This window comes from Erpetoichthys calabaricus, chromosome 7 (assembly GCF_900747795.2).
Source record: "Erpetoichthys calabaricus chromosome 7, fErpCal1.3, whole genome shotgun sequence".
In the NCBI taxonomy this organism is placed as follows: domain Eukaryota; kingdom Metazoa; phylum Chordata; class Cladistia; order Polypteriformes; family Polypteridae; genus Erpetoichthys; species Erpetoichthys calabaricus.
The window spans coordinates 40,275,326-40,289,175 of NC_041400.2; the positions used below are offsets into that span (position 1 = coordinate 40,275,326).

A 13,850-nucleotide genomic window follows, 5' to 3' on the forward strand; every position below is an offset into this window, starting at 1 on the left:
GTACTACATTCACTGAGATACTTTGGAAGGTTGTGGGAGCAGTGGCACTTAAAGATAAGGCCCCCATAGTAGATGTAGAGGTGTAACAGAAATAGAAGGTAAACCACTTTCTGAGAATCTGAGTATGTGTACAGCATTTCAGACACGTAAGAGGGAACAAGGCCATTTAAAGCTTGAACTGTAAGTACATGTAGCTTATATTCTATACGAGCTGCTACAGGAAGCCAGTGTACAGTAACTGAACTAAAACACAGAACAGGTGTGATATGTGCATATTTCCTAGTGTGCTTAAGAAACACAGTAGCAGAATTTTGTATATATTGAAGTTTATTATGAGATTGGGAAGGCAGACCTGAAAACAGTGATAAAAGAATGAACAAGAACGGAGAAAGGCAATGTTACATATGTGACAAAATGTTACTTTAATCTAGGAAGAATGTGTGATTGAAAAGAAAGTGTAGGATCAAAATTAAAACAAGGTTACAAACTACACAAATGGGGAGCATTGATATTCCACTTAAGTTAAGGCAGAAGTTATTAACCCTTAAAAGAGCAACTTTGAATCCAGTAAGCATAATCTTTTCACTGTTCAGCTATATGAGGCTTGATGCCATCCAAAGCTTAACATCAGATTAAGCAATTTACCAAGGTGGAAGGCAGAAGCTGACCCATGGGACTTATATGAAAGTAAATTTGTGTGTCATCAGCATAAAAATTAAATTGTAAGCCTTGCCAATGAATAATGGTAAACAGGACCTCACAAAGAATCTTTGGTGACACCTTATGAAAGTGGAGTAGGAACCCTAATTGCCAGGAAAATGTGGTAATGTAAAGTTCAACAAATCTTTGTTACAGAAGAATAAATCATATTTATTAGCGGCATTGCCATAGAGATGACCTCTTTAAAGACACCATCTTTTTATCATGCTCTGGATATAGTGTAAAATCAATGTTTCTGCACTGCCTTTGTCAATAACTATCATGTGTGTCCAAGCTGAAGCCACTTCATATCCTTGTGGTGCTCTGAAATTCCAGTTTCATAGTTTTATGCATTCAGCAGTCCATACAGGTTTCTCCAGCGCCAGACAGTTGACCAGATATAGGCCATGCTTCTTTGAAATGTTTGATGTTATACATCAGAGCCCTTTTTGCATCTAATGGAAACTCAGTTTTGTTTCTGGATGAAGAAGAAGGACTGAAAGACATTCTAGCAGAAAGCATTGATGTGTGAGTGGTGTATTGATTGTGTCTTAGAAGAGTTTTGTGTGGCGGCTCAAGTGACCAGTACTTGTGGTTCGCTGACCCTCCTCACAGCTGGGACAGCTACTATAAATTCTAATTTTTCATGTAAATGATGAGTTTTTTAATGGCTAGTAGAAAAAATTATACAAGGAAACATGATAAAATAGGCTATTATACATAAAAGAAATTTTAGGACATAACAAGACCTAGACTATCTACAGGCATGGTCGGATTAACCCACCCAAACATTTTTCGAACAACTGAATTGAGGGGATAAGGTACATTCATGAATACAAGAACACTTCCACATCCATCCATTATCCAACCCACTATATCTTAACTACAGGGTCATGGGGGTCTGCTGGAGCCAATCCCAGCCAATACAGGGTGCAAGGCAGGAAACAAACCCCAGGCAGGGTGCCAGCCCACCACAGAGTGCGCACACACACACTAGGGACAATTCAGAATCGCCAATCCACCTAACCTGCATGTCTTTGGACTGTGGGAGGAAACCGGAGCACCCAGAGGAATCCCACGCGGGGAGGACCCGGGAAGCTCCACGCAGGGAGGACCCGGGAAGCTCCAGGTCTCCTAACTGCGAGGCAGCAGCGCTACCACTGCACCACCATGCCGCCTCCACATACCAGTCCACTTTAACAATGTAATGTGCAGACAGGAGCATTTAGAAAAGCAGGTAATGGAGTGAGATGGAGATACTGTAAATAGGCTACTATTAATGATTTCTGTCTTGTTTATTTGGGAGATCAAGAAAAGGCAGGTATAAGGGAGGTTCTCTAAAAAGAAAATAAATCATGATTGATTTCTATGAAAAAGCAAAGAGCTGTTGCTAAAACAAACCACAAGTCATTTTTTTATAATATGACCACAATGTCACATGCTGTGTCATAGAAACAAATTGCATTCTTCTGAAAAATGACATTGCAAAATCAGTAATGAAAGACCATAGTTACAACTTGCCCTTTGTTTTTTATTCAGTCTCATTACAGCCTTTTATTTTCATACAGGAAAATCTCCAAAAGGCGTCACAGTAAAATGGATGAAGAAGGAACCATTACTTTATCCGAGAAAGGTAGGACACTACTGTGTGTGTACTGTCTGTCTCAGCTGAGGTATTGTTGATTGTATTCAATAGCATGAGCACTTTTACATTGTATTTTGAAGTATTAATCATAAATGTACCATTTAGCAGAGCCAAAAATCAGGGGTAGAAAGTCGTAGCAACTTGTGGGCCATGAATGAGTATAGGTGACTACTTCAAGTAAATACTAACAAATAACAAGTACATTACTGTCTCCCATAATGTTGTACTTCAAACAGCGCAGTCACCCCAGGCTGTGTCTTGATGTTGATGTCCTATTCAGCATTGCTTCAAGAAATATGTGTGTTTGAGAAATAAGCAAATTCAGAACAAAGAAAAAATTCATGCAAGACAAAGGAGCCAGAGATGAACAGCTACAGTCGTATAAAATCTTTAAAAGGCTTCCAAATGAGTCCAGATGTCTTATATTCTGAAACGATCACATGGCCTTTAATTGGAACTGAGTTAGTAGCTTGTTTATACTCCTGTGCTCATCTTAGTATCCAATGGCTTCACATTATGTACAACATAAACAAAACTAAATGTTCAAAAACGGTCCGTTTTCGGCTTCTACAGTGAAACGAAAGCTACATTTTACCCATAGTTCACATCAAACACCGCTGATTACTTCTGTTCAACGTCCTGCAGGATGAAAATTTTATAGCAACATAAATCTTTATATTACATTAAAATCGACTTATGTGATGTTTTAATTTATCTACATAGTTTTGAATCACCATATTTTACCATTCTTTCTTTAGAGAAGTAGAAGTGCTAAAAGAAGCTTAATATTAGTGTTAAGACCCTTTAACTTGCTTCTTTTTTCTTACTTTGTTTCTACTTCCTACTCAAAGATCATATTCATGAAATTGTGTACACATGTTAGGTAATTAAACATTTTATACCATTATGTGCTTCTGCTGCTTTTGTGGATCCTGTCATGCTGCAGTCATGTAATCAACTTCAGTCGTGTCTGATGTAATGGCACCATGTATATAAAATATGCTGACAAGCATGGTTTGGCATCCTAGGTTTAAACCAAAGCTCTTTTGCAAATCAAATTATTTCTTTTGAATTGTGAGTAACTAAGAATTTCTGGTAGGGTCTGTCTCTGACTGCATCTAATTTTTATTGTTAGTCAATTATTCCCCTTGTGGAAATTATTTTTCACCATTCAAAGATGTGTGCCAGCAGTTAACAAGGTCACAAGATTAAATTTTTGAAATTTCTACATTGACTCCAAAACACAGAAACTGCGACATAACTTCTTACTTAATTAGGGTAGGAATCCAATTAAAAAAAAAAGTTGGTTGGAACAAAAACCTGCACCCATAGTAGGTTCTCTGGACTGAGTTTGGGAACCACTGCTCTGGACCAAAAGCATCTATTCATGTTAATGATCTAAAGTATTAATTTTGCTTTAGAGTCTAAAACCAGGGATGGATGTCCTCTATCACCAAATTTATTTGCTTTTGCCAATGGACCACTCGCTATCCATATTTGTAAGCAAGCAGATATTTGGGGGGGACTGAAAAGGCAGGTCTCAAACATAAACTATGTTTAGGCACATGATAAGGTACTTTATGTGACTGATCCAAATTCATCAATACTGTCAGTACCAAACTTATTAGGTACATTGAAAGAATCTTTATAGAGTTTCTTTGTTATGATTATTTTAAATAAACCTAACCTAAATAATCTTAAATAAGAGCATTTATTTTCTAGTCAATTCTTTTGCACCTTTTTTTGATCAATTTTCCTATATGACAAAAGTTGTAATATCTTGGAATAACAAGATTAAATAAGATTTATTTACATTAAATTAATTTCTCATTGGAAAATGTCATGCTAGATATTAATAAATGCTCATCTTTTTATTAATGTCAAAATGAGTATCTTCCCACATATTTGATATTTTTTCAGAGTATTCATATATATATATATATACATACGAGGGTTGTCTGGGTTCTGCGCGGAATCACTCGAAATAAGTAGCCAAGGATTTTTTTTTCTATTTTTCTCATGTACTTCGATCCTTTTTAAACTTTTTCCAAGTATTCACTGCCAACATCAAAGCACTTTTGAGCTCTTCTGACCTACGCCACAAAACACTCGCGAAAGGCTGTCTTTGGGAGGTTGTCCAGCTGTTCTTTGACAGCTGCAATCAGTTCCTCTTGAGTTTTGAAGTTGTGGCCTCGCAGGGGTTCTGTCACCTTCGGGAAGAGCCAAAAGTCACATGGTGCAAGATCAGGTGAGTAGGGTGGCGGGTTCAAAATGTTGACACCACTGTCTTCAATGAAATGCTTCGTCGCATTAGCTGTGTGGCCTGGCGCATTGTCATGATGTAAAAAGTGCCTTCGCAAGTTCTTGGACCGGCCTCTAGCCATCGCAGAAAAAAACGTCAGGCAGGCACTGAGTGGTGTACCACTCAGAGGTCACAGTTTTCCTCTCCATCAGCGGAATTGACGTGACAATGCCATCGATGTTGAAAAAGATGGAAAACATGGTGCGTTCCACCGAGCGGATTAAACCATCAGAAAAGTCGTAAAAAATCATCACTCGAAAGTCACGCACGCATGGAGTTGGGAGCTTCGCCGCTAGCGCCGGCTGCGCACTCTCATTTCGTATGCTTCTCGTGTTCATTCTGAAGGAAGAGAGGGAGCAAAACATCTGAACAAAAACATGCAACCACTTGAATAATCCCTCTACACAGCAGAACAGGTTTCGACAGGCTGACACTTGACAAACAATAAAATTCCGCGCGGAACCTGGACAACCCTCGTATACATATATATATATATATATATATATATATATATATATTGTGGAATAACCACCAAAAATGATGGATGGAGCTCAAGAATGGAATGAATCGAAAACAATGAACAAAAATGGTGATTATATAGTGGTGAGACAAGAAGGGGGTGTGTCCAATGGAGCCAGGACTGGAAGTGATGTCATCTCACAGGATTTCTTTCTGTAGGTCTGCAGGGGAGGAAAGAGAGAAAGTGTTAGTTACCCACACGGCTTCATGATGGTGTTGCATTTGAATCTGATATGCAATACTGCATTACTTACTGTTTGCTCATTTGTTTTGTAGCATATGTATTGTGATGTATTCTTCTAAAAGTAATTAAACAGAGAAAATTAAAAGAAAAAGATAGTGGTGAATTTTTGCCAAGAAATAATAAATAAATCTAAATCTGATTAAGCAACAGTGAATCACATACTGTAGGGCACATACTATATGGCTCAAGTGAAGCAAATGAATACACAAACATTAAATACATAACCCAAAGATTGAATGAATTCACTTCTGTCTCCTACAGGTTCAGTAATCCCTGTTAAGGACCTGCTAGCACACATCATCAATATGAAGAAGATGTGGTATGAGGAGTGCAATAACTATGGGGATGACAATGAAGATGATGATGGGGACAGCGCATGGGTAGCTAAGGAATATACTGTAAGCCACAAAAAGCACCTTGGTACATTGCCAGAAATTGATGCAAAACATTTTCAGCCTGTTTAATTAACTCCAGTCTAACCTCAGATGACATGGAAAGTTCCAGAATTAAGCAGTTGCGATTTTGGTCTTTTACACAATGGCATGTTAGAACAGTAGATAGATAGATAGATAGATAGATAGATAGATAGATAGATAGATAGATAGATAGATAGATAGATAGATAGATAGATAGATAGATAGATAGATAGATAGATAGATAGATAGATAGATAGATAGATAGATAGATAGATAGATAGATAGATAGATAGATAGATAGATAGATAGATAGATAGATAGATAGATAGATAGATAGATAGATAGATAGATAGATTATTAATCCCAAGGGGAAATTCACATACTCCAGCAGCAGCATACTGATAAAGAACAATATTAAATTAAAGTGTGATAATAATGCAGGTTTAACAGTAGTATTAGAATAGAAGATGTCATTGTGCTTAATAAGTTATTCAGAAATGCTACCTCTTCTCTGTTGACTAAACCCAAGTCTCAGGAGGCAGCAACAGGGAAAAGCTTGTTAGCTAAGATGTCAGCTATCATAAGCAATGTCTCCAGTTTTCTGCATGGCCCCCTGGTCAAAAGGCTGATTCTAGCATGGTGCTCCACACAGTGTTATTTCAGACCTTTATTGTCAGCTATCATTAGATATAATAGATAATGTTTTTCACCACTTTAATCCCATTTTAAATTAATTATGAACCTGTTTATTTAATTTATTTAATGTATTCTCTTTTGTTTCTGTATTGTTGTAACACTGCACTTTCCCTTGAAATCAGCAGAATCTGTCTATCTATCTAGAGAATTTGATTTTGGTGATGTGAGATGAGTCAAAGAGATTATTTGCCTAAATAAGGTCAGCAAGGTTAGTTATTGGATGTGGAAGGTCTATGGCTGCGTTCACATTTCCAGGCTGAAGTGACTCAAATCTGATTTTTTGCCTTAGCGTGACACAAATCTGATGTTTTTAAAGCTGTGTGAACACAGAAATCTGATCTTTTCAAATCAAATTTGAGTCACTTTCTTATATGGTCTTCGATTGGCTATATATCCGATTTGTGACTATGTAATATGACTGAGAACAGCCAGTTCTTTTTTCCTATGCACATGGGCTAAGAGTTATCGTCATCAGCCAGCACTGGAAGGTGTGGTGAAACAACAATAGAGGAGAGCTACAGATGTGACAGCAGTCACGGTCCCATCATTGCTAGCTCCTTTTTTTGTACCCTCACATCTCTTGATGCAGCAGTGCCAACAATAGCTGTGAAAAAAGAAAAAAGCTAGCTGTCTGGCTTTTTTGTTTGCCTTCTTGACCTAATCATGTATTGCTGATGAACCACAGCATTTTGCCATACTCCAGAATAAAATGTGATGCATACACTAGTTACTAGTGTGTCCATTTTGTCGGTTTTAACACAACAAGTCGTCTCAGAAATATAACTTTTTTTAATGTTAGTGACGCAGATGACTCGTGCACAAACATATCAATGTGCATATGTGTGCTGTTTCAGGGAACAGATGCACTCACATTACAATTAGATACAAGTCACTTGCACTTATGAATGTAAACTGTCAAGAGGCCTAATCCGATATGTGCAAAAATCGGAATTGAGCAGTGAGGCTTGCAGTGTGAATGTAGCTTGAGACTAATTGTACCTGATATTTCTTAAAGAATTAACATTGACCAATATGGATATGTTGCTTTCCAGTGTGAAATACTGAATCATTATAATCTGCAGATAATGTACTGTAACTGGGAGTTGTTTTTAATGTATAAGCGGTGACTATGAGTAGTGACTATGTGATGTGTATTCAGCCCATAGAGCCACATTTAGGGAGCACCTTTCCTCATTCATTCATTTGAGATAAGTTAAGTGACTTTTTTTAAATATCACTGTTACAAAGATCATTTAACTCACTTTATAAATCAGCAAGATCAACCACACGTGACTCTGCTGCTATCCTGATGAGCCAGAAATTCATGTACAACTGAATGTGCATGGAAACTAAATTTTGCAAACCAAACGGTGTTTTGCAACCAGTGAAATCTGCACCATTGATACAGGATAACAAGTCCTTAATCCTTGTCTGGAATCATTTTCCTCTTGTCACACACATGCGCATGGGAGACAGCTAAAGGGTCTGAATAGCGACAATTCCATGCCTGACCAGGGGGTGGCGAGGTGCACTGACTCTTTCTCTCAATCTTCTGCAGACCATTCACAGGAAATCCCACAGGGTTCTGGTGCCCGTGATGACGTCACTTCCAGTTCCGGTACCCGTGATGATGTCATTCCGGTTCCGGCTCCAACAAGGATGTCACTTCCTGTCCCAATGACATCACTTCTGGTCCAGGCCTTTAAAGCCGCCATCTTTGCCACATGTATTCAGTTCTGTTTTGGACTTTGGCCCAGACACAACTCCTCAGAATTTAACCCTTTTGCAGCCAGAGCATTATACACGGGTGGCTGCCCCAAACCTTTTTTATGTCTCTTGTCCATTCTTCTGACACTGTGTTAATTCCACATGTGTCCACCTATCATTTAGTGTTTAAGTAAAGTTCTTTAGCTAAAAAGCCTTCCCTTTCACATGTTGACAATTTGCAGAGCCGTGATACATTGTTCTCATAGTACACAATGCCCACATTGCCAATTATGATGACAATCTTGGTGATCAATAAGTTGCCTGGAGACTGTACATAGCACTTGAAGTGTGCATATCCTTAGGCTCATTTGTACAAATCAAGAAGCAGAAAAAGATGGTTAATAAGTAATGACAAGAGACGAGCTCCTGCACAATGTGTTTTACTGCTAAGAAAACACAGTAATATTCTTGATGGTACATTATGGTGCGTCTTCGCATGGAATGAGTGAGTTTATTGGCATGCTGCAGATTACGTACTATGTTATACAATCCTACAGAAAAAGTGAGGTAAAGGGTATAGGGACAAATGTTACTTAATTTTACCACTAAAAACTTTTAAAAACCCCAAAAAAGTGAGCCTGGTATAACTGCACAGGAAGAACATTTTAGCCTCAATTTTGTGAAACTGTTTGCAAAACATAACTGATGGTTTTGCTTCACGCTGCATTTAAATAATTTGGATTGAGGAGTCTATTTTGCCACCAGGAGTGGCTATCAGATGAGTAAAAGAGAAAGATGTACAGATTGAAACAACCTCCTTCAAGGTCAATTTCAAACAGTAAATTAACCAAACAGAATGTTTCTATGTTTAATGCTAGATGGTTTTAAAAGTTCACCAATACTTTGGAAGTTTTTTTCAGATTGCTATATTTAAGATATTTCAGAATTTTTTTGACTAATAGGATTACCAAATTCTAATAAAATTGGTTTACTGGGGACAAAGTTTTTTCCTGCAGGACAGACAGTTCAGTTTATGTGAAATAGAAGAGTCACATCACCCCCTTGGCAAATCTACACTCATAGTTTAAGGAGCCCATAGATAAACTAACAACCTTTTCACTTTATAGTGAACAATTCCTTAAAATGCTTTCTAGGTTCATGGTTAAAATATCATATTTTTCGAAACTGAAGCACAAAGAAGTTAACTGAGCCAATCCCAACCAACACAGAGTGCAAGGCAAGGCAGGAAACAAACCCTGGGCAGGGCACCAGCCCATCGCAGGGCACACACACACTAGGGACAATTTATGATCGCCAATGAACCTAACGTGCATGTCTTTGGACTGTGGGAGGAAACCGGAGCACCCGGAGACAAACCCATGCAGACACGGGGAGAACATGGAAACTCCATGCAGGGAAGACCCGAGAAGCGAACCCACTGCGCCACCGTGCCGCCCAGAAGTTAACTGTTTCATTTAAAACCCCAGAATGAGTCAGAGGTGGAGATTGAACCAGCAGCCAGCAATTTCCCACCCAGTTCATTAGCCGCAAGGCCTCAAAACAAAAATCACACTAAGCAAAGAGTCCAATGAAATTTTGTATCCCTTTAGGGGTGTAAATAAACTTTTCATTATGAGAGATTAACCTGTGCCAATGTAACCCACAACAATAAATGATTATTTTTAATTACTGTATATGATTCCTTGCTTGTTTTCTTTATTTTTTTCAGGAGATTCCAATTAAATACTCCTTTCCCTGCAGTGTGGCAGTCAAAGAGGCCAACAGTAAAAAAAACAGATACGCCAAAATTGTACCTTGTAAGTCTGCTTCTTTTGCTACATGCTTCATTCTCTTCTCAAAAATAAGTGGTATCTTTTTATTCTACACGGTAAATGCAACAAAACTGTTAAACTCAAATTCAAGAGGAAAAAACGCACAAACTCAATATAGGCTAGGATTTGAACCCAGTACCCATGAAGCTGCATGTTTGTGGTTATAAATATTTATATATATTGTGTGTGTGTGTGTGTGTGCGTGTGTGTGCGTGAGTGTGTGTGTGTATCTACTCACAGCTGAGGGCCACATCAACCAAACGCTGCACTATCAGATGACACAGCAGGAATGTCAAGTGCTGCACTGGCATGCAATAGAGGGGGGATGTTAAACGCTGCTCATCCATGTGGTGATCTGTCCATGAGGTGTGGGCACGCGAATCTCCAAGTTTGGAGTTGCAGTAGTCTCTTAGCTGTCTTCCTTCACTGAGCTGATGATGCAAATGATGTTCTACTTCTGGATCTCGTTTTTGAGACTCTCTCTCTCTCCACTGCTGCTCTGTAACATCTCTGCATTCTGCCTCTTCCTTTGCTTGTCAAGTCTTACCACCAGCCCTGCTTCACTTTGCTTACCTGGGATCAGTGGCAACTTGATCTGCCACACTTTTTCACAGCTCCATGAGTCAGGGGAGCTCTACCGGCAACCACATGCTCAGGCCAAAGGGACTTAGTAGATGGAGAAGCAGTGGTGGAGCTGCAGAGGTGGCAGTTTCAACTTCAAATTCAACTTTATTGTGATATGTACTCAGTACAATGAAAGTTTTATTCTGCAAGTCACAGCCTTCTCATAAAATACAAACGCTGCTGGGCTTTCCTCACCAGGTCTGTGACATGGCAGGTCCAATTGAGATCCTCAGAGATGTTAATGTTAGTGTCTTTGTTATTGTCTTTCATTATTATTGGTATTTTTATGATATCCTTGGGTCTCATTTGCTTTCTGACTCTTGGGGGACTCTTTAAGGTTTGTCTTGGTTGGAACTGCTTCACATGGCTAATTTTATTGCTTTCAGGCCTTTCCTTACATGGACACAGATACTCAAAGATCAGTTTGGGCTGCTCCATACTAGAAGTTGAAATATGCATATCAGTGATCCACACCAGACCCACAAAGCCTCAACTGCAATGGCTTGTACACTTTTTGACTGACATATGGCCAATTTGACATATAGTCTAAGAAGAATTAAGAATTGGCTAGAAAGTTTTTCAAAACTTGATTTTTTTATTATTGCTTGTAATGTATTATGGAATTGTTTAAGAATGCTTACAAGACAACTGGAAGTATTTGCTGCACTCCTCATTTTTGTACCTCAACACTCTTAGTTTTTTATACTTCAGCTTCCATCAACTTCATCTTATGCATCCTTGTATTTCCATCTTATACCAGTCTGAATTTTCTTCACTGCCTAATAGTGTGTCATTAGTGCCAAGCCTTTTCCCGTGAATTCTATCTATCTATCTATCTATCTATCTATCTATCTATCTATCTATCTATCTATCTATCTATCTATCTATCTATCTATCTATCTATCTATCTATCTATCTATCTATCTATCTATCTATCTATCTATCTATCTATCTATCTATCTATCTATCTATCTATCTAATGCTAAGGTTTATTCATCTGTCTTACAATTATTTGAAAACTTCTAGGGCTACATCCTTGATCTCGGTCTTGATCGAAAGTCTATGACTTGATATGTACTGGTATTACAAACAATTTGAGGTGGCTGAAAACTCAGGAAAATGACCCACACTTGTGGATTTCGTACAGCAAAGTAACAGACAAACTGACTGAAAGGGTGACATGGCAGAAAGAAATAGAAGAGCAGAAATGTGATAGGAATAAGAATAGTTGTGGCAACCTCGGGAAAGCAAAGTGATTGACAAAGTGACATAGTAGAAAGAAAAGGGGGCTCATCTGCTGAGTGGCTGACTGGTAGGCAGAAAACGTTTTTAAAATAAAAACTCAATCCTCACAAGCCCATCTGTGGATAATCACCCAGGACATGCTACATACAGTATGTCTTTTGAATACATAATCAAGTACAGTATAAGGATTTTTTTATTGATAATTGACCACCTCCATAATAGGATGTAGGAAAAAGAATATCAGCAACATCTACTGAGCATTAGGTGGATCATGGAAGGTGATGGAAGCAAGCACTATTTTGGAAAGTTACATCCCCAACACTATCACCGTTAAGCTGTATTTTTTTTCATGCTGAAAGCAACATGCTGGCTTGCCAAAATGGAAAAGTTCAGTTTCCTCATTATGAACCATCTATTTTTTAACTGCCTCTTTACTAACTCCTTCTCTGCCACCAGAGATTCTTAGACATCCCGTTATTTAAACTGTGCATCTTTGCACGGTTTCTAGGAAGTGGATTGTTCCTTGTATCAGACAAAAATAAATTGCAGGCTTGTTAATTTTGACTAAACCTCATAAAGTATTGCAAAATTATATACTGTATACAGTATATACTGAGATAGGCTGTGTGGCAGGCAAGGAGGTGCCAGGAATAGAGGGGTAGGATGTGGATGGACTCCATTATGTTAGAGAAGCTTATTATAGGAATAATGTGGCTAAGTAATTATGTATTAGATGACTACAGACCTTAGTATGCCAACAGAAAGGTGGGTAAGTAGCTGGTAGAGAGCTGTGGACCCAAGTACTTCCTTGAACAACTATACATTATAAGAGTATGTATTTAACAGTTTTTGTTACATCTATACATATTGTGCTCAATGGGGATATAAATATGGGGAAACTAACGTGCATGGTGTCTTCAGGAGTTAGTGTGTGAGGCTCCGTGCAAGTTTTATTAAACCCACTAACATCTGTAACCTTTAGGTACTTATTGTCAGTTTTAATGAGGCCTCTAATCTTTGTTCAGGTTTCCGGTTACCCACTCCATCCAAAGGGGTCTACCTTGTAATATCCATTCATCCATTTCCTGAACCCCTGTAATCAAGTTCCATTCTTTATTTTCAGATGATTATTCTCGGGTCATATTACATCAGCCTCCTGGCAAAGAAGAGAATGACTACATCAATGCAAGTTACATTCAGGTAAGTACCAATTATCGTTAAGGTGAAATGCATGCACTTGATTTATACGATTGTCACTCGAATGCTCAAATTTGGTGTTTTAATGGCTTTTTTATATTTTACTCAGAGTAGAAAGAAAATTTTCCAAAATGAGAAATGTGCATGTGCAGTATGCTCTAAATGTATACCATGATATTAAATGTATGTTTGTTCTTTTGTGATGTCCTAGAACACTGTCTGGAACTTTACCATGCCTTGTTCCAAGTGTTAGGTTTTATCTTTCCCCTGACAGTAAATTGGACTAAGCAGGTTTGAGAATTCTATATTACGTTACAACAATTTCAAGCCTTTCATCTATTTTTTAGACCTGCTTTTTTCATTATTAAATCACAGAGAGACATGCATTAGGCATAAGGCTTAAACCCACCCTTACTGAGATGTTACACCTTCATATTACACACGTATGCACTCACTCGTACTAGACCTTTTCTGATTATCCCCTCTGTAGTCTGTACATTCACCCACACAGATTCTGGGGAGTTTCTGTGACTTAACATACAGTATGAATATTTGCAGAAGACAAACAGAAGCTCATCTACAGATCTAGCCTTGTGTTGATAATGCCTGGAAGTCAATTTTGGATAATGATTTCCACCAATCAGGCTACTTCCCAGTTAATACTAACAAAACGGAGCAGCTTTGCTGGTGCTGATGGATACATATTGTTGATTTCCATTTATAT

The 13,850-nt window shown here is 38.2% G+C and overlaps 1 protein-coding gene across 1 annotated transcript in view; it reads left to right on the forward strand.

Annotated features, from left to right (window-relative positions):
• The window catches only part of LOC114654332 (receptor-type tyrosine-protein phosphatase F-like), a 121,940-nt gene that overhangs the window by 76,057 nt on the left and 32,033 nt on the right, over window positions 1-13,850 (forward strand). The window contains exons 14-17 of the mRNA XM_028804816.2: window positions 2,268-2,332; window positions 5,671-5,807; window positions 9,958-10,045; window positions 13,053-13,129. Of these exons, the coding sequence (XP_028660649.1) occupies window positions 2,268-2,332; window positions 5,671-5,807; window positions 9,958-10,045; window positions 13,053-13,129 (367 nt within the window). The remainder of the gene's footprint in view (window positions 1-2,267; window positions 2,333-5,670; window positions 5,808-9,957; window positions 10,046-13,052; window positions 13,130-13,850) is intronic.